Below are 18,900 nucleotides of genomic sequence, written 5' to 3'. Positions count from 1 at the left end.
TCTTTCCCATGCATAATCTTATAAACCTCGATCATGTCACCCCTCAGTCGTCGTTTCTCCAAGCTAAAGAGCCCTAAGCGCTTTAACCTTTCCTCATAGGGAAAGTGTTCCAACCCTTTTATCATTCGAGTTGCCCTTTTCTACACTTTTTCCAAAGCTATAATATCCTTTTTAAGGTGTGGTGCCCAGAACTGCACACAGTATTCCGGTCTCCAACACAGCTACCGGTCTCCAACTGATTATATCATTCCATTTAGTGATAAATGAGGAGGATCTATAGCTCAGTGGAAGAGTGTCTGCTTGGCATGTTGAGGGTCCTCCTAGGTTTACTCTCTGGTCCTCCGGTTAACGGTCTGGCAGTAGGTGATGTGAAAGACCGTTCTCTGTCTGACAGTCTGAGTGGACAGTGCTGACCTTGATGGACCAATGGTCTGATCCACTATAAGGCAGATTTGAGGTGCTCTGTTGCGCGCACACACACACACGGGACAGGGGAAATGATGTGATTTCAAATGACTCTTATGTTTTCAGTGCAGGACCTGAAGAGAAGACTATAATAGGCCCAGATCCGGTGACTCATCATACATGTCTTTTGCTGGGCGGTTCTGTGTCTTGACCGCTCTACTGTTCCTGCAGACAGTTACCCCTCTTGTTGAAGAGGGAAGCTTCCAATGGTAGAATTCCAATGTTCCCTTTCACTGGGTTTATACTTAGGTAAAGGGAAAGGTTCCCTTGCTCGAAAGCCAGTCGAGTCTGACTCTAGGGTTGCGGTGCTCATCTCCGTTTCCAAGCCGAAGAGCCAGCGCTGTCTGAAGACGTTTCCGTGGTCATGTGGCCGGCATGACTAAACACCAAGGCGCACGGAACGCTGTTCCCTTCCCACCGGAGTGGTACCTATTTATCTACTTGCAATTTCTTGTTTTCAAACTGCTAGGTTGGCAGGAGCTAGGACTAGAGACAGGAGCTCACTCCGTCATGCGGCACACTCGGGTCTCGAAATGCTGAACTACCGACCTTCCACAGCCTGCAGTTCAGCGTCTTAACCACTTGAGCCACCGCAGCTCCTGGGTTTATACTTAGCTGCCTCTCAATGTGTGCAGAGATTAGTGTGGCCTATGTGAAGCTTCTATATTAAATTTTCCCTGCCGCTTTGAAAGGTCTTTATTGATCCTTTCCAAAGCCTGCCTGAATTTCTCCCCCTTGTTTTACTAAGATTGTCAGCTCTGTTCAGCTTCCACTGCTGCGTTTCCTGGCATTTTTATATATCTATATGTGACACCGTAAACCGAACCGTTGTTCTGCTGTGTCTTTCACCCTTCAAGGGATGCCCGGACTTAAGTTTTCTTTCTTTCTTTGAGACAGATCTGCTATGCATCAGGCATGTGGTCTCGGCAGGGTCCTTTCTCTGACAGCATTTCTTTTGTCCCCTTCTCCTTCTCGAAGTAGTGCCATCTCCGACGGCTCCTTCGCTATCTGTGGGAACCCTTCCCAGTAACTCCTGGTGTCCTGCAATATTAATTGTCTTGACATTACTTATCTTGACATGATGGGCATATTTACTTTGTCTCTGGTTTTAGTGCAAACGCTCCACAGAGTCGAAGGAGGCACTGTAATCATGTTTGAACCGATTAGCAGACACCAGTTCCCTGGTATTCTGTCTGGAAATCTCGGTTAGTTGGCATGGCCCCACAATATGACGTTCCAGGCCATGACCTTTATGCTTTATCCCTGACGATAACCCCTGTCATTGAGGAATGCACTTCTAATCCCTCACAAAGACAACCTGTTTTATGCCTTTTTTTCTCCTTATATAGCTGCACAGATTGCTCTGCAGACTACACAAGTTTCCCCCCTTGTGGCGCATTGTGTCCATCCTTTCTTTAGCCACATCACACCTCTTTTCACTACCTTTCATTATCATAGCGCAGATCCACTTATTCTCACTCCTGCTGATAAATTAATGCTTTGATCGGCTCCTTTCCTGCATTGTAGCAGTAGCCTCCCACTTTTCTGAGCGGCAAGCACCACTCTTGCAGTACCAGACCTTGCACCTCTAAGTGGGGAGGAGAGTCTCTACAGAAGCTGCAGCAAGGTTTGGACCCTGCTTCTTGTGCTGCTGAGTATGTTTTTGGAAACTGATTTGGACAAAAACTCTGCTATGTTTTCCTTGTTGGGTTACTAAGCACGCTACAAAAGAGGGGTATAACCCCCCATTTTATTTTCGGCACTTACATGGTGCTTCATTTATAACAGGATTCTAACTTATACCCTCTCCATGCATGAAATTTCAAAAGGCGATGTCCGGCTGGGATCCCCTACCAAGGGTGGTCTCTCACTCCTCATGTAATGCATGGGCAGCATCCTCACACAATCCATCCTTGTGGGTCGGTTGACGCGATCACACTGTTTTTGAATGCACAGCCCTTCATTACCACTCTGTGTATGATGGCTCTTTTCAAAAGAGTGCTCTTTTTTCTTTACCACATTCCCACATGTATGTTGGTGGGGGCGCTCGCACAGAGCTTACTGCTCTGGTATAAGTGAGTTCTGGGTGAAGGTCAATTCGTGCCACTAAACAACTGTTGATAAAGCGGTCCTTGGTGGTCTCCTTCTGAGAGATTCACACCCACTGTCAGCTGCGCTGCCATGAGTGTAGAGATGCTTTGTATTTCCTTTGCATTCCTTCCCATGCGCTTAATTGCTTCAGAGCTGCAACGCTTATCTTTGATGTTGTGCTGGTGTGGAGTATGTGGTGTCTATCGTCCGTGGGAGCTTCTCTGTTCCCAGCTTTGCAGCTGTTAGTGAGTCCAGTAATGTCCCGCCCGCGGGAGCCTAATTGGTCATTGCTATGGGGGGGGGGGCGCATACGAATGCCTTATATGCCGTTATGCACATAGGTATCCCGTCATTCCTAACAGTGTTCATGTTATCGCATCTATTATTATTATTATTATTACATGGGATTTTTACCCCGCCCACCCCCGAAGGGCTCTGGGTGGCTTACAGAGTATCGTGTGTGCACACACTTTCTAGAATCCTAACTATGGCCACAAATTCAGGGGGATGGGAACCCTACCAGATACCCTCCGAAGGCTTTTTTCCGCAGATGTTCTTGCTTCTCCTTCCGTCTTTTTCCGGGCGGTCACATGCCTCTTCGCGCAGTTCTTTCTTAGAGGGGGGACTTCAGTTAGCTGGCTTCCACAGCGGCCCCTGCTGGCTCGTCGGGCTTGCTGCACGCAGGCGATGGGGATTACGTCCTTTCGGCTTCAATCTCTCCAATGACTCCGCGCCGCTGCTGACCTCCGACCAGTCGTCGTTCCGGGGGGCCGTCCCTTCGCCGCTGCTTCTGCCGCTGTTTCGCCGCCATTGTTGTTACCGGTGCCGCTATTTTCTCTCTGGAGCCACAGTTCTTCTGCTTCTTCTTCTAGGGGAGGGTACCCCCCTGACCGACTAAGGCCAGGTACCCATTTATCTACTCATCATATAGGACTTTCGAACAGCTGGGTTGGCTTTTCTATGGTTTTTCAATAAAAGTAAAGCCTTCCTGAAAGCGTGTACTTCGTTGTTTGGCTGTGGGTCCTGACACCCACCTCCTTCACCCAGTGATCTTGCTAATCTTCCCATGTCGGACTGCACAGAAGCCACGACGATGAAAACAAGGTTGCACTTACCTGTAACCGTGGTTCATCGAGTGGTCTTCTGTGCAGGCAAGCGTCCCTCCCTCTTGCCCCACTGTGAACTCTCTGGAACTTTGGTTTTCTAGGGGTCTCCAACGGTGGCTTGGAGAGAACGGAGGGAGTAGCGCCCCTCCTCCTGGCCATGTGAGCATTTGGGCAGGAAAGCGCCAGAGGGAGGAGGGGTGCTCCTAGTCTATTCGGAAAGCTTGGAAGTCTTTTCCGTGGCTGGCCTGCAACTGCGCAGTTCCCATGTGTGCCTGCACAGAAGACCACTCGATGAACAACGGTTGCAGGTACCTTGTTGGATTTCCCGTGACACCTTTAAAGGATCCCTTACTGCTTCAGACTTGAAGTAAAATTCCTTGTGAAACTTCGTTCTTGCTTTACTCAAGTCGTGTGAGGGAGAAGCAGCGTTGTTTGAAAATACTTCTGGTGTGGGTGATGGCTGGGCTTTCTGAATGACCACCCACTTTGTGATTTTTAATTCCCGGGGGGGGGGGAGAGATTCTCACCTATTCTTACCCACGAGACCAAACCGCATGAATACCTTCAAAAATAAAAAAATAGCAAAACACTGGAAATGAAACATTTCAATCAAAGATTGGCTATGAAGAGCTTGACAGATTTTGTAATTCGTGCAGGAAATCATAGGGTCACAGAATCACAGAGCTGGAAGGGGCCAGACAGGCCATCTAGCCCAACCCCCCGGCTCCGTGCAGGACCAGCCGAGAGCACCCCTGACCAGTGTTTGTCCAGCCGCTGCCGAAAGACAGCCCATGGGGGGGGGAGCTCACCACCTCCCAAGGCAGCCGATCCCACTGTGGCACAACTCTGACTGTAAAAATGCTTCTCCTAATAGCTAGCCCTTACTTTAAACCCATTCTTGCGAGTCCTCTCCTCTGCTGCCAACAGGAACAGCTCCCTGCCCTCCTCTAAGGGACAGCCCTCCAAGTACTTCAAGAGACATCCCTCAACCTCTTCTTCTCCAGGCCCCCAATCATCCTCATTGCTCTCATTGGAGCATCCTCATTGGAGCACATGCTCCATTCTGTCCACATCCTTTTTGAAGAGAGGCCTCCAGAACTGCACACAAGACTCCAGGTGCGACCTGACCAATGGAGAGCACAGCGGGACTATTGCAGAACACCCCAAGATCGCATTAGCCTTTTTTGTCGCTGCATCACACTGGTTGCTCATATTAACTTACGGTCCACCCGTACCTCAGGATCTTGTTAACACACACTGCTACCCAGAAGTGTATCCCCCATCCAGTATGCACGTTCCTCAGTTTTGTTACCCAGATGTAGAACTCGGCACTTATCCTTGTTAAATTGCATCTTGTTCACATCTGCCCACTTTCCCAGCATGTTCAGATCTCGTTGAATTCTCTATCGTGTGTTTGCTGCTCCTCCCAATTTGATGTCATCTGCAAATTTAATGAGTAGCCCCTCCACATCCTCACCCAGATCATTAATAAAAATACTGAAACGTACCGGGCCCAGAACCGAGCCCTGTGGCACCCCACTGGACACCTCCCTCCATTCAGATGAAATGCCACTGACGACTACTCTCTGAGTGCAGTTCTCCAACCAGTTCCCTGTCCACCTATGATTTGTTTACTTACAATGTTGGTCTTAGTAATGCTCAAATGCAATCTATTCTAATCTTATGCTGACATTCAACTTTGAATTTTTAATATTTCTGTCCATGAAACTCACTACAAAGATGGACCCCCACCTACCCCCAATCCAGCAAGAGAAACCAGTGTGTCCAAGGCTAGTCACTGAGCATCGTAGCTCAGTGGGTTTCCTGCCCTGGAGCCCAGGAGTCAAGCCCCTGAAATCACGCTGCCTCTCGGACTTCAGCAGCCGGCTGCCAAGAACATTCCGCGGGAACCTCTATGAGAAAAAGAAAGCACGGAGCCTGCAAATGGATTACCGTATGCAAATCAGTTGTATTTACATAAATGCAATTTACTATAAACGTTTCCCCCCAGAATGCTGCATTTTGATGAACATTTCCAGGTTTACTGGCTTCTTAAAAAGCAAGAAAATAAATGCTCACAATGTCAGTCTCTCACAGTGCAAACCGAAGGACATTTTCCTGGGATTAAGTCCCACTGAGTAGACTTTTTTTTTTCTTTTTCCAACTGTTTATTTCTTTGTTAGCACAAAACTGAGTAGACTTGAACAGGATTCTGAGGAGTGCAGTTTAGGACTGCCCTCCTGGTCTGGGGACTCTCAAAGGGGTTGTTTTTCTCAAGGGTAAACAGCACGATTCCAGCAGGTCCGGTTGATGAGGGTTAGATGAGGGTCTGGGAGACCCGGGTTGGAACCCCAGCTCTGCCACAGGCACCTGCCGGACGTCAGAGGACTTACAAGGGTGTAACTCGTCTTAGAGCCAGTCTGGTGTACAGGTCTGGAGTGCAGACTCTAATCTGGGAGAACCGGGTTTGATTCCCCACTCCTCCACATGCAGCTGTGGGTGTGACCTTGGGTCATTCGTAAGTTCTCTTGGAGCTGTTCTCTCAAGGGCAGTTCTCCAGAGAGCTCTCTCAGCCCCACCGACCTCACAGGGGGTGTCTGTTGTGGGGAGGGGAAGGGAAAGACGATTGTGAGCCGCTCTGAGACTCCTTCGGGTAGTGAAGGGCAATGGGGTATAAATCCAATCTTTTCTAGGACTGCACGGCCCATTTTGGCTGTTACCTCCTAACTCTTTCTGCTTAATCTTCCAAGCTTCAGGCAAGCCATAGAACTTAAATTCACTATGCCACGGATTCACAGGCTTCACCGCACCGGTACAGAACACAGGAACAAGTTTCCGGATGTCAGTGTTGGGAAGGGCAGGTTGGGAAAACTGGCCTGGGCTGCCAGACGCCTTCCCCATCCCCTGGGACGACAGCAAGCCAATGACTGATGTGCAGGAGCAGCTGTGCCACAGGCGGGGTCAACTTGTGTGTCACTGGAGTCCCCGTAGGGGGCCCAGGCCACCCAGTCCTAAGGGTGTTTCTCAAGGGTGCCTCAGGCTGACACACTCCTGTGGAGCAGGCAAACTGCTGCTGTTGCCTGAGGCTGGCATGAAAGCTAGCGAGGGAAGAGGTGGTGGTGCTCAGAGGCTTAGCAGCCACAGTGTGCATGAGGGGAGGTTTAAAGCCTCACTGGGTTACTATGACAACACATCTGTCAGCTGATAAATCCCAAAGAGCCCCGTTTTTGTAGCAGCTGCTGACGCTCCCCCGTCCACACCCAGCCCCCAACGTGGCGCCTCCGCTTGGGTCTTTGCTGACGGACCCGTTTCCTGAAGTTTGTGTCTTAAGAATACCAACAAGGTTTGTGATCAGCGATCATAAGCAAAAGAGGAAACGAAAATCTCCCAGAGTGCTTTTGTAGATCTGTAGCTTTGGGCTGTGGGATAGCCCCGACGCCTCAGATCTCGGACGCTAAGCAGAGCCAGTCGTGGCAAGGAGGACTCTGCGGAGGAAGGCTACAGCAAACCCTCTCTGCTTCTCAGCTGCCTTGGGAACCTCTTGCTGAGGCCACCGTGAGTCGGCTGTGACTTGACCGCACTTTAACCACACACATTGTCGGTACTTCATTTCATCTCTAACGTCTGGCAACCCTAAATGCAAGTCTGCACAATGGCCTTCCCCCGAAATGTTTACCTGACCCTCCTCCTGTTGCAACGCTCTGCTCTCTCAGTTGTACAAAGCACGAGTACGTTTGCTCAAACACGACGCATCACCTGCTTTACAGCCACGTACTGCTGTTTCCAAAGGTGGACAATTTGTTTTTAAAAGTCTGCACAACCATCGTGCTAAAGCTGGTAGGATAATTGCTGCCGTTAAAGAGTAAAGAGTTACAATATGGTACTTTCTTTGACTAACTATGAATTGCATTGAAGTTTGTCATCTTCTGGGTGTGGAACAGCCATCACTGGGGGTGTGGAGGGGGAGATAATTGTGAATTTCCTGCACTGTGCAGGGGGTTGGACGAGATGACTTGATGATTCCATGATTCAGTGGCACCAGGGCTATTTTTGGGCAGGAACGCACAGGAACAGAGTTCCGGCTGGCTCCCAAGTTGGCCACGCCCAGCAGGAACTCATTAGCACAATAGGCCACACCCGACAGCAGGAACTCATTAGGATTGGCTACATTAGGGGTGTGTGGCCTAACAAGCAAAGGAGTTCCTGCTACAAAAAAAGGCCCTGGGTTTTGACAACAAACAAGGTAAGCAGAATAAGAAGCAAAAGGTGGGTGTGGCTGGATGACCACACTTCTGGTAACATGGGGGTGTGGCCTAATATGCTAATGAGCGGTGCAGTCAGGGTGTGGCCCAACATGCTAATGAGTTTCTGCTGTTGGGTATGGCCTATTATGCTAATGAGTTCCTGCTGGGCTTTTTCTACAAAAAGAGCCCTGAGTGGCACCTTTAAGACCATGTTTTATTCAACGTATGAGCTTTGCCTCACAAAATGAAAGCACACGAAAGCTCACGCCTTGAATAAAACGTGGTGGGTCTTAAAGGTGCCTGCCCCTGGACTTAGACGTCCTGCAATTCGTAGTCAGTCATGCTTCAGACCAACATGGCTGCCCACCTGGATTTGTGAATGGCGCGGGAGCAAAACACCCCAGATCAGCTCGCTACGTGGCCTGGTGTGGCCGTGGAGCTTTCCTGTGTGTCCAGCTTCTGATTCACGGGGGAATGGTCGAAGGGACACCACAGGGCTACGGCCACCGGAGCTTGGTGTGGAGGCACAGAGAGAGAACCTCCAAATCATGCTTCAGCCCTCCACTCTCCTCTCACTTGAATGCACGTGAAGCTGGACTGATACAGACCGTCGGCCCATCAAGTTAAACGCTGTCCATTCAGACGGGCAGCAGCTCCCCAAGGACTCAAGTCAAGGTCCTCCACATCACCTAGTGCCTGGTCCTTTGAACTGGAGACGCTGGGCCAATGTTCCCTCTAATTTTTCTTTCCTACTGAGCGGACATCCTGATGGAGTCTCAAAATGGGCACTGGGCAGTACAAGACCCCGAGCGGCTCCAGACTGCTGCGGAGTGGGGCTTCCTGCGTTGATGAGCGGCTGCCCACGTGCACGGCTTGGAGGGAACTCGGCTGGGGACCGAACCTGGGACTTTTGGCAGGCAAAGCCACGGTCCCTCTGTCAGCAAGCTGCCAAGTGTTTTTATTTCTACTTTTGCTTTCATGCGCATTCCTTTCCTTGCGCTTAATTGCTTTTCCACAGCAACACGTATCTTTTAAGGCCGCAGGAGGAGAGCTGCTGTAGAAGTTGCTTGGGTTATCCCTCGGATGAGTCGTGGGAAGTTTTACCTGTTATGCTTATTAGTACCGTTAGTTCTCAGGCCTAATGCCGCGTGCGGGAACTCCCGCAATTGGGTCTTGCTGATTTGAATGTACTATATTCTGACATGCTCTTTGGTTCCAAGTCATTCCTAACAGTGTTCCTGTCAATGCACCTTTAGCTTCAATAAAAGTAAAACCTTTCTACAAGCGTGTACTTCATTGTTGCTGTGGGGACCTGACACCCTCTTGGAAGCTCAGAGCTTTGGATGTCACGCACAGGAGGTCTGAGCAGGAAGCGACAATGACCTCCATCTGCCGCTTGCTGCTTTCCTTCTCTGGCAAAGGCCCCCGCGCAGGACTGGCCGGCAGCCTCCACCAAGGAGCAGGCACGGAACGCTCACGTGTGCTCTGCGCCTCCATCGTGTTCTCTTTGCTCTGGCGGGGGGCGCTGTGGGGACGGGTGCTTTCCTCCCGCTTCGTGGCGCTTCCAAGTGCCTCCCAGGTTCTCCCTACCTTTCTCGCGACCCCTCCCACCCCTGCGAGGCTGCGCTGGCACCCGCTTTCCCCGCGCTTTCTCAAACGAGCCATTGCACCATCATTAAAATCCCTTATTCGCTTCATTTATACCCCATCTCCCTCCCAAATGGGGACCCACCACGGCTTACATCACTCTCTTCTGTTTTATCCTCACAGCAACCCTGCAAGGTAGGTGAGGTTGCAGTGAGTGTCTGGCCCAAGGTCGCCTCAACTGCACGAGTGGGGATTCGAACCGGGGCCTCCCAGTCCCTCGCCCGACACTGCACCATGCCCTTCAGGTTCTCTGAATTCAGAGCTTTTACTGAAAAGTAAATCTCTAGGCCTGCTTGTTGTACAGCCTTTCCCCTTAAAGGGGCTAAATGCTTTTTTTTTTTTTAATGGAAGCTGGGAACCGGATAACAATATTCAACTGTTGGTTAAACAAAAAAACCCCACAAGAATGCCTGGGAAAGCCCTGCTGGGGGGTCTGGGGCAGCCCAGAGCAGCTGCACAACAGCAGCGGGGGAACCACACGGGAGGGGGCTGAGAGAGCCCGGGCCTCATCTGCCAGAGGGCCAGTGTGAGAGCCAGTCAGTCGGGCACAGGGTCAGACCCTCCCTTTGCCCTGGAAGCTGGCCGGGTGACCTGGGTCTGGCCACACCCTCCCGGCCTCACCCACGTCACCACGGAGGGGGGGGGGACGGTGCCAGCTGCTCTGAGTCAGAAATGAAGTCAACAAACAAATAAATGTGGAACTCGCTTTCATATAAAAACACACTACAGAAATACTACGTTTGTTCGTTTTCTTTGGCCACTAATCGTCAACCAAATACCAGAAATTTTCTTCATGTGGCACCCAAAATTTGGTTCCGAGCACCCAGAGAGAGGAGATCTGAGAAGGGGAGAGGAAGTCCCCCCCCCCCGCTGGTCTTCCAGAGCGGCTTCACTTGGCGCCGGACGCCTCCTGCCCCGAGCAGCTTTCTGAGAAGCCCACGTTTCCCCCCCAACTTCCTGCCTCAGAATTCCTCACAAGAGATTCCAAAACCCTGTAAGACTAATGTGTGAAAGCCACTGAGGCGTGCATAATCAACATGTTTGCATAATTTGCGAAGTTCACTCAATTTGCTGGCTGATACGCAAGGATGCTTTTGCCAAAACAACTGTCCCCGACAGTGAAGGCGCTCTGGGAGGCCAAGAAACAGAGGTGTTAAGATTGGTCTGGGTGCTCCTAGATCTCTTCAGGTGCAGGATGAGAGGACAGGCCTGCTGTCTTGTCCCTGGGAAGTCCCCCCTCCTCCTCAACGACAAATCCTCAGCCTGATTCCACATTTTCACAAATAGGAGAATGCGTTAACCTCTCCAGGCCCTGCAACCAGCTCACCCCTTTTAAATGGGTAAATCTGAGCTTTATCTGCTTTGCCCGAAATTCTGTTTGACTGATGACAGATTACTCCTTTGTCTCACTCAGCTAAACCCCTAAATGAGACGTGGTTTAGAATGACGTGATCAGAGCTTGTTTCGGCAGCCCCTGCCCTCTTTCCTCTCGCCGGGCCTGAAGGTGCCACTCACCAGAGGGCACCTGCAGGGAGTTTCACGCAGGCTGGCCTGTGAGACCCAAACCTAGACCGAGCCGGCAGTGCAGGGAGCGTCAGCCTCCTCGTGCCTGCCAGGTTTTAATACCAAACTGACCCCATGGAAGGGGCTTTTGTCATGCTCAGCTCTGGCCTGCACAGACCTTGTCAGAAGCCTTGGCTGCTACCAGGGTCGTGACACACAGGCTGCCAATGGGAAATCATCTCCGAATGTCTCTGGCCTTGAAAACCCTACAGGGTCACCACAAGTCGGCTGCAACTTGATGGCAAACTCCCCCCCGACCCAGGCTCAATTCAGGTCAGAAAAACGAGACGGGTGCGTGGTGTGATGCTTTGCACCGAGGTGCTCTGAGCACGCAGGCCTCTGATTCCCCCCCCCCGCCCCCTTGCCCAGCTTTACCTCTACATCGGACACTTTCATGCGCGTCCCTTCTTTGCCCACAAAGATATCATCGATGTCCACCAGGACGTAACGATCCAGGGTCAGGCAGAGCCGCTTGCCAGTCAAGTAAGCGATGGCATCCACAAAGATGAGCTTGTGCAGCCAGAAGTTGAGGTTATTGCCAAAGAGGACCCGCTGGATGCCGTCATGAAGCCCAAGGTCCTGCACCACCGTCGCGTGCAGGGCGCGGTGCGTGGCCAGGTGCGGGATGGACTCGGAGGACTTTGTGCTGGCCATCAGGACGGGCTCGTAGGTGGTGTGGTTGGACTGGAAGACCGTCCAGTCGTCCCCGGGCAGCGGGCCCTGCTCCACCTCGTTCGCCTGGGTCACGTACAGCAGTGGAGCACTGGGGTTGATGTGATAGTCCCGCAGTCCCAGGTTGGAGTGGAGGAAGAGGGGGAAGCCCTTCAGCTGGGCACTCAGCAGGCTGTTCTCGTTCGCCTTGAAAAAGCCGATGATCCCAACCCCGTACTCCACGCAGTACTTGTCCAGGAGGTCCCTGTTCCAGGTATCCAGGTTCACGTACTTGAGGACATTCTCGTAGATGATGAGCGCGTAGCGGCCGTGGTCCTTGTCCGTCAGAGTGGGCATGTCCCCCTTCCCGGGGGCAATCTCTGTCCGGTACTTGAACCGGCTGGACTCCAAGATGGCCACAATCTCCTGCCCCAGCTGGGAATAAAGGCTTTCCACGAAGACCAGCACCACCGGGTCCGTGTGAGAGTTGTCCACGGATCTGGTCAGCCTCCAGCTGGCCTGGGGCGGGAGGAGGGCCCGGTGCTGGCTGCTGCAGTCGCTGAAGGGCAAGGGGGGCGGCTCCTTGATCTTGGGGCTGTTGGTGACATAGTAAGCCAGGAAGCACATGGAGACCAGGCTGAAGGCAATGAGCAGCAGGATCAGGCGGTGGAGCTCCAGCTGTCGCACGTGTCGCACGACTTTCCACAGCTGAATCATGGTGCGGCGGGCGGCTCACCCCTCCTCACGCTGGGCACCCACCAAGCTGCCTCCGGTGCCTCCAGCGCCACCACCGGAAGAGCCAGGGGCAGCTCACGGAGAAGGAGCGGGAGCCGCAGAGAGGGGCAAAGCGGAAGCAAGCGGCTACGAGACCAGGAGCCCAGCGGCTGGCCATTTAGCTCAGGTCACCATGGCCTTCAGTCCCATGGCTCCTCTGCGCGGCGCGCCTTCCTCCTCCTCCTCCTCCGCTTCCCCTCTGGCGGCTCAGGAGAGTGCTCGGGAGGAGGGGGGCTCATGTGCCGTGAGGCATCTCCCGGCTGCGGAAGCGAATCGGCTGGCCCTGGGTGTGTGTGTGGGAGGCAGGGGACCGCCACAGTCCCAGGAGCTGCTTCACATGGTGGCCGCCCTCGACTGGCAACCTGCAATAAAAAAGAGAGAAACGACCCGTTAAGGGCAGGAAACACTTCCGCAAAGGGGGTTTCGGTGCAGAGGTAAGTGGGACAGGTCGGTGCTTCCACCTCACAATCACATCATCTGAATGACGGCGTGGAGCCTGCCTTCCAGTTCAGCCTCTGCCATGAGCTTGGGAGCAGATCACAGAATCCTAGAACCACAGAGCTGGAAGGGGCCCCACAGGCCATCTAGTCCAACCCCCTGCTCATCGCAGGACCAGCCGAGAGCCTCCCTGACCCGTGTTTGTCCAGCCACTGCTTCAAGACTGCCAGTGGAGGGAGCTCACCACCTCCCGAGGCAGCCGATTCCACTGCGGCACAACTCTTCCTGTAGAAAAAGGTTCCCCTGAGATCCAGCCGGTACCTTCCCACCCTTAATCTCCTCTGTTGCTCCTTGTCCTCCTCCAAGTGATAGCCCTCTGGCTGTGGGTAGGAGATCATGTTTTACTTACTGCAAGGCCAAGCAATAGTGCTTCGGCTCTGAGAAGTACTACTTTTCCCACACCAATCTGGAGTTCCTTTTGCTAATACCGGTTGGTCCCAAGGAAAGGTCCCGTAAGGTCTAATGCCCCACCTCCCATCTTAGGAAAGCTCCTCGATCCACGATACCTACGTGCAGGGCAGCCCGGAGGAATTAGGACCGGTGGGACTCCACTAGAGATGTGAAGGCCCGGAAAAAAAACGGAAAAATTCGGGAAAAACCCTTTCCCCCACGTTTTTTTCCTGAAGCCTTTTTTGTTTTTTTCCCAAAAAATTGAAAAAAGAAAAGAAAAGAAATTGATTATGGAATGTTTTATTTTAACATGATGAATACATATTTTAATTTTTTATTTTGCGGTCTGTTCTGTGACTGTGACCATCAATTTTGAGCCACATTCCGTTGTAAACAGAGCAGAGCAGAGCAGAAACCAGTCCCGGGCAACCAGACAAGGAAAGGGCCAGACAAGACTGGCAGAGGCCCGGGTGGCCACAGGCCAGCAAAGCGCAATGTTCTCTCCCCCCCCCCCCCCCCAGACTCTGAAGAGGCACCTCCCTCCACCTCGCTGGCCACAGAATCCTTCAGCTCGGGAAACTGGGCTCTTTTTTTGTTTCATTTCTTTATTCACATTATTTAGGTCCGCCTTTGTAACGATTCCTTGTTTTAAGAGTGTGTGTGTGTGCGCGCCTTTAAACGCTTGGTTGAAGTGTGACGATAGCAGAGTAGAACGATTGAGAGATCAGTGTGCTGTGATTGGTGGATGAACGAGAGGGGAGGGGTTTTTGAAGTGGATCTGCGTGAGTGTCAGGTGGCCAATCAGAAAAAGTCAGTTGTGAAAGTTAGTTATGAAAGTCAGTTGGTATCGTTCAGTTGATGTTCGGTCAGTGAGAGTTCAGTTAGTTCTGTGTGGGATCTGAGAGAGAGCAGCATATATCTTCAATAGTGAAACTTTATAAAGTTCTTAAAGAAGTTAAATTTACCAAGAGATTAAACTGTGTGGTCGCCTAAGTGAGAGATTCCTGTCAGGGTGGAATCGTAAGGACTAAAACGGACAGTGTGTGTGACACAGTTGACAAATATATTTACAAGAACCTTATTCCCAGCCAGTTACATAATAACCAACCTCTTATTTTGTTCCTCTTTCAATAAATGCGATTTTATTTAAATATATCCCAGAAGCCTGATCCGTTATTCATATCAATTCTTCCTCAGGACCACATAGGTCCTTGAAAGCCAAGACCCTGGGTCACAATACCAACACCAGAAGCAAAGAGGGGATTTGGAATTTATTAAAATTCCTGGTGGCAGGCAGCTGGAACTACCTATTTTGTAAACACAAAATATAAATATTAAAGAGAAATACAGTCCTCCCCAATAAGAGGACGCCACAGCCTTTCTTTCACCGAGACGACGACATAAAGGGCACCCACGCGATCAAAAGAGACGGCACATCCAGTGAGCAATGCGGTTAGGGTTTGGGCTGCAGAAACCTGAGATGGCTTCAGCATAGGCAGGCGGGATGACACAGAAATCACACAGCAACACCATGGCACCTACCAGATGCAGTAGCCCCGTCCTTCTCCCTTTACCAAAGCATCTTTCTCAGCCATTTTTTTTATTGGACAGCCCTGCCAGCGGTGCCAAAACACCCTCCGGAATCATGTAGTTCCACGTGGTTTGCGGGAAGCCGGAGAGGGGGGACCCTTCCTGACCTGGTCAGGATCTGGGGGGGGGGTCCGAGGCCATGAAGGGCTTTGTATGGGATCACCGATACCCGGGATGGAGCCTGTTAAACAAGGGGCAGCCGATTGGAGCGACTGGAGAGTGGGAGTGAGGGGGATGGCTCTGCCTGGCTCTGGAGGATAACCAAGCTGCAGCCTTCTGCACCAACGGACTTGGAGGGGAGGCCTGGGCAGAGTGGACTGGAGTCGTCTGGTCTCAGTGCTACTGCAGGGTGGATCCAGGCAGCCAGACCAGCCACATCGAGGCAGGGGGCCTTCCTCCAGGCTAGAGTGAGTGGGGAGAAAGCATTTTCTGCAGCTGCGTTAACTTGTTTCTCCAGCAGCAGTGCCGGGTCCAGTATAACCCCCGAGGCTCTTGACTGAGTTAGTGAGGATCAGATGAACCCCATAACAAAGTGTCCATCACAATCTCCACGAGGTTCCCTCCCCTTGGGACCTGGGTGAAGGCAGAACCCTTAGGGCCCGCTGGAGCCAAGCACCCGTCTCTTTAGCAAATCAGATTATGGTTGACACTCAGTTGTCTCAAAAAACATCATTATGGTACCACAAGCACGGCAAGCCACAGGCACACCCACCCAAGGTCCGTCCCGGAGCTCTGCTGCTCAAGAACCTGCACAGCTGCTCTCTTCGGCGAGGCCTGAGGGCCAGTGGGCATGCCAGCTGGCACAGGCACACGGAGCCATCTTGGGGGACCGCGTCAGCAGTTTAAGTGGGGGGGGGGAGGGAAATGACATCACGAGGGAGGGAAAGGCATCTCTTTCGTAGCAGTCCACCTGCCCCGACTGCTGAGCCCAGGCAGCTTCCCATTCCAGAAGCTCACAGGGCAGCCAGCAGCACCGGAGAAATGACACTGCTCCCTCCTGCGGGTCACGTCCAGAGGACCTGATATGCCAAGAACGCTGTTTCGGGTGGGGGGGAGGAAACCGGCTTCTCTGGGGCGTCCCAGGAACCACAGCCGCTCCGCCTCCAGGGGTGCCCATGCCAGGGCCTTGAACGAGAGGTGGAGGCTTGGTCCAAGAGCGGCCGGGGAGACGAAACATGTGGTGACGAAACACGCAAACTGCCCAGAGCAGCTCAGAGGAAGGACTGGGCAAGCCGACAGCGTCTCCAAAACAGTGAGGGCCCCACCCCTACTTGCGGAACAGGCAGCCTGTGCCAGAGAAGTGGATGCGCTTCCACTCTCACCATGCCCCAGCCTCATGCATCTGGCATCAGAGGCAGGAGCGGCGAAAGACAACCGTCCGGGCCTCCTGAGAACTTCGGTTTCCGTGTATCTCTTAACTGTGACATTCCGGGCCTCTGTGGGCGACCACTGCTGCGGGCATCTTGGGAGAGACCCCTCAGGGAGGAGAGGGCAAGCAGCACGTGGCACCCCTCCGCCGTGGAGCCCCCCACCTTCTCCTTGGTGCTGGCAGCAGCTCTCCAGAGCCTGAGTGTCAGTGTGTGTGTGTCCCTGAGCCCTTCTCGCGGGAGATGCTGAAGATGGAATCTGGGACCTTCTGCAGGGAAGCGCTGTGGTCCACCACCACCCCGAGCCGCCACGCCTCCCCTCCCTCAGGGACCCATGTCTAGTCAAACTCCAGAACCAAATGTCAACTAAGAGAGCAACCAGCTCTCCCCCCACCCCCACCCCGGTAAGGGCAGACTGAAGCTAGAGCGGCCTCAGGACTTTCATTAGTGTGCCGTTACGTGTCAGGAACGTGTGGGTGGAGTAAAGCTTCATGAGTCCTTGGCTTCCTCCTCCCTCCTCGTGCCAGCCCTGGCGCTGGGAAGCACAGTAGGTCTTGGTGACTAAGCACCCCTCCTCCTCCTCCTCCTCCTTGCCCAGCGCCAGGGTGCTTTAATTGGTGCCGTTAGCTGCCTTTGCCAGACAGAAGGGGACGGCTGGAAACACGCACACAAGCTGTCAGGGATCACTTAGGCAGATTTGGTGCCGACTGAATCAGAACTCGTCCCCGCTGTCGGCTGCCGAGAATAACCTTGCGCAGATAAAGCCCACGACAACACCATTCCGGCACACAACACGCATGCACGGCACCTCCCTCACGCTCCGTAGCACTGCTGACACACACCCAGGAGTGTTTCTTCCTCCCACATCCGTCTCTCGTCGTGCACACAAACCCAGGGCTGTGGCTCAGTGGAAGAGCACCTGCTTGGCACGCACACAGAAGGTCTCAGGTTCCATCCCTAGCAGCGCTGCTAAGTTAAGAGGGCCAGGCAGGAGGTGACGTGAGGGACCTCTCCGCCCCAGAGCCTGGGGAGTGCCTGCCAGGCCGTGCTGACAGTAGTGACACCTGGAGGGGCCCCGTGGGAGGCAGCGCCTGGAGCGCCTCTCTCTCTCTCTCTCTCTCTCTGTGTGCATGCACAGGTCACAGCTCCCTCCTGCCAAAAAGACAGACTATGCACCTTTCTTACACACAACCCCAAAACACAACGTGGCCCCACTCTCCTATGAACTCACGACGCTGCCTTAAACTGAACCAAACTCCATCAAGGTCAGCCTTGTCTACTCAGGCGGGCAGCTGCTCTCCAGGGTCTCAGGCGGAGGTCTTTCACATCACCTCCTGCCTGTCCCTTTTCCACTGGAGATGCCAGTTCTCTCCCTCTCAAATACACACAGTCCACTTTTCTCCTAGGGACCCAACAAACGCAGCACTTCTCTCACATACAAATGCATGCAACAGCAGCATTTCTCTCTCTTTCACTCCCCTGAAGAGGAGGAGGAGGAGGAGGAGTTTGGATTTATTACCCACCCTTCTCTACCTGAAGGAGTCTCAGAGCGGCTTACAATCACTTTCCCTTCCCCTCCCCACAAAAGACACCCTGTGAGGTGGGTGGGGCTGAGAGAGCTCTTTCGAGAACTGCCCTTGAGAGAACAGCTCTGAGAGAACTTGTGACTGACCCAAGGTCACACCAGCAGCCGCACGTGGAGGAGTGGGGAATCAAACACAGTTCTCCCAGATTAGAGTCCGCACTCCTAGCCACGACACCAAAGATGGTGCCCCCTTTGCTCCCCTGCCGGTGTCTACTGCTGTGACAAACTCTTCAGCCAGGTGAAGACCGTTTTTCTCTTGGGAAGCAAACACCGCCCACTGGGCCTCAATCTACCGATCATTTGAAATAATTTGCCCTCTTGTATCCCTTTAAAATAGAGATTTCGAAGCCTTGTTAAGACCAACACGTTTTCAACTCCAGTCGCCCCACTTCAGAGAAGATGCTGCTGTAAGGTCGCCCCCATGCTTGAGAGGAAACAGACTGGAGCGTAATGGCGGCAGGGTCTCAGTCAATTATTCTCAGGATTCCACATTGAAGGCTCCATCTGCCCATCCGTCTCCAATGCTGACATATTTATTTCCTCTACCATGTGTCCCCCCCCCCCAAGAATTAAACTCAAACAAATGATCTTTGATCTTTGCTGCGGGAGTGATGGTGGACCGGATTACTGCCTTGGCAGTACCATGGTCGGATCACCATGCTCTGAGGGCCCGTCTGAATGTCCCACCCCGACCCTGTTTAGGTGGCGAGCAGATTTTGGCTCGCCCACGGAGCCAAATGGACCCTGTGCGGCTCCAGATGGCTCTGCGGGATCCGAGGCCCCCTGGCGGCTCGTTGGAAGAGCTGGTGGAGGACTGGAATGACCGGCTCTCCTCAGCTATCGACGAGATCGCTCCCAGGCGCCCTCTCCGCGCTCGCGATAAGCGAGCGCCCTGGTATACCCAGGAGTTGCGCTCGCTGAAGCGAGAG

General features: G+C 52.8%; 1 protein-coding gene across 2 annotated transcripts in view; it reads right to left on the bottom strand.

The window, feature by feature from the left end:
- NDST2 (N-deacetylase/N-sulfotransferase (heparan glucosaminyl) 2) overlaps positions 1 to 18,900 on the bottom strand; it is a 171,477-nt gene that overhangs the window by 25,121 nt on the left and 127,456 nt on the right. For both annotated transcript variants that reach the window (XM_015409617.1, XM_015409618.1), the window contains one exon: positions 11,492 to 12,903. In XM_015409617.1, coding sequence (XP_015265103.1) covers positions 11,492 to 12,484 — 993 coding nt within the window. In that variant the 5' untranslated portion in view covers positions 12,485 to 12,903. The remainder of the gene's footprint in view (positions 1 to 11,491; positions 12,904 to 18,900) is intronic.

Source organism: Gekko japonicus, unplaced genomic scaffold, assembly GCF_001447785.1.
Source record: "Gekko japonicus isolate JY-2015 unplaced genomic scaffold, Gekko_japonicus_V1.1 scaffold2542, whole genome shotgun sequence".
NCBI lineage: Eukaryota > Metazoa > Chordata > Lepidosauria > Squamata > Gekkonidae > Gekko > Gekko japonicus.
The sequence above is the reverse complement of the archived record's forward strand: the minus strand, read 5'-3'. Positions and strand labels throughout refer to the sequence as shown.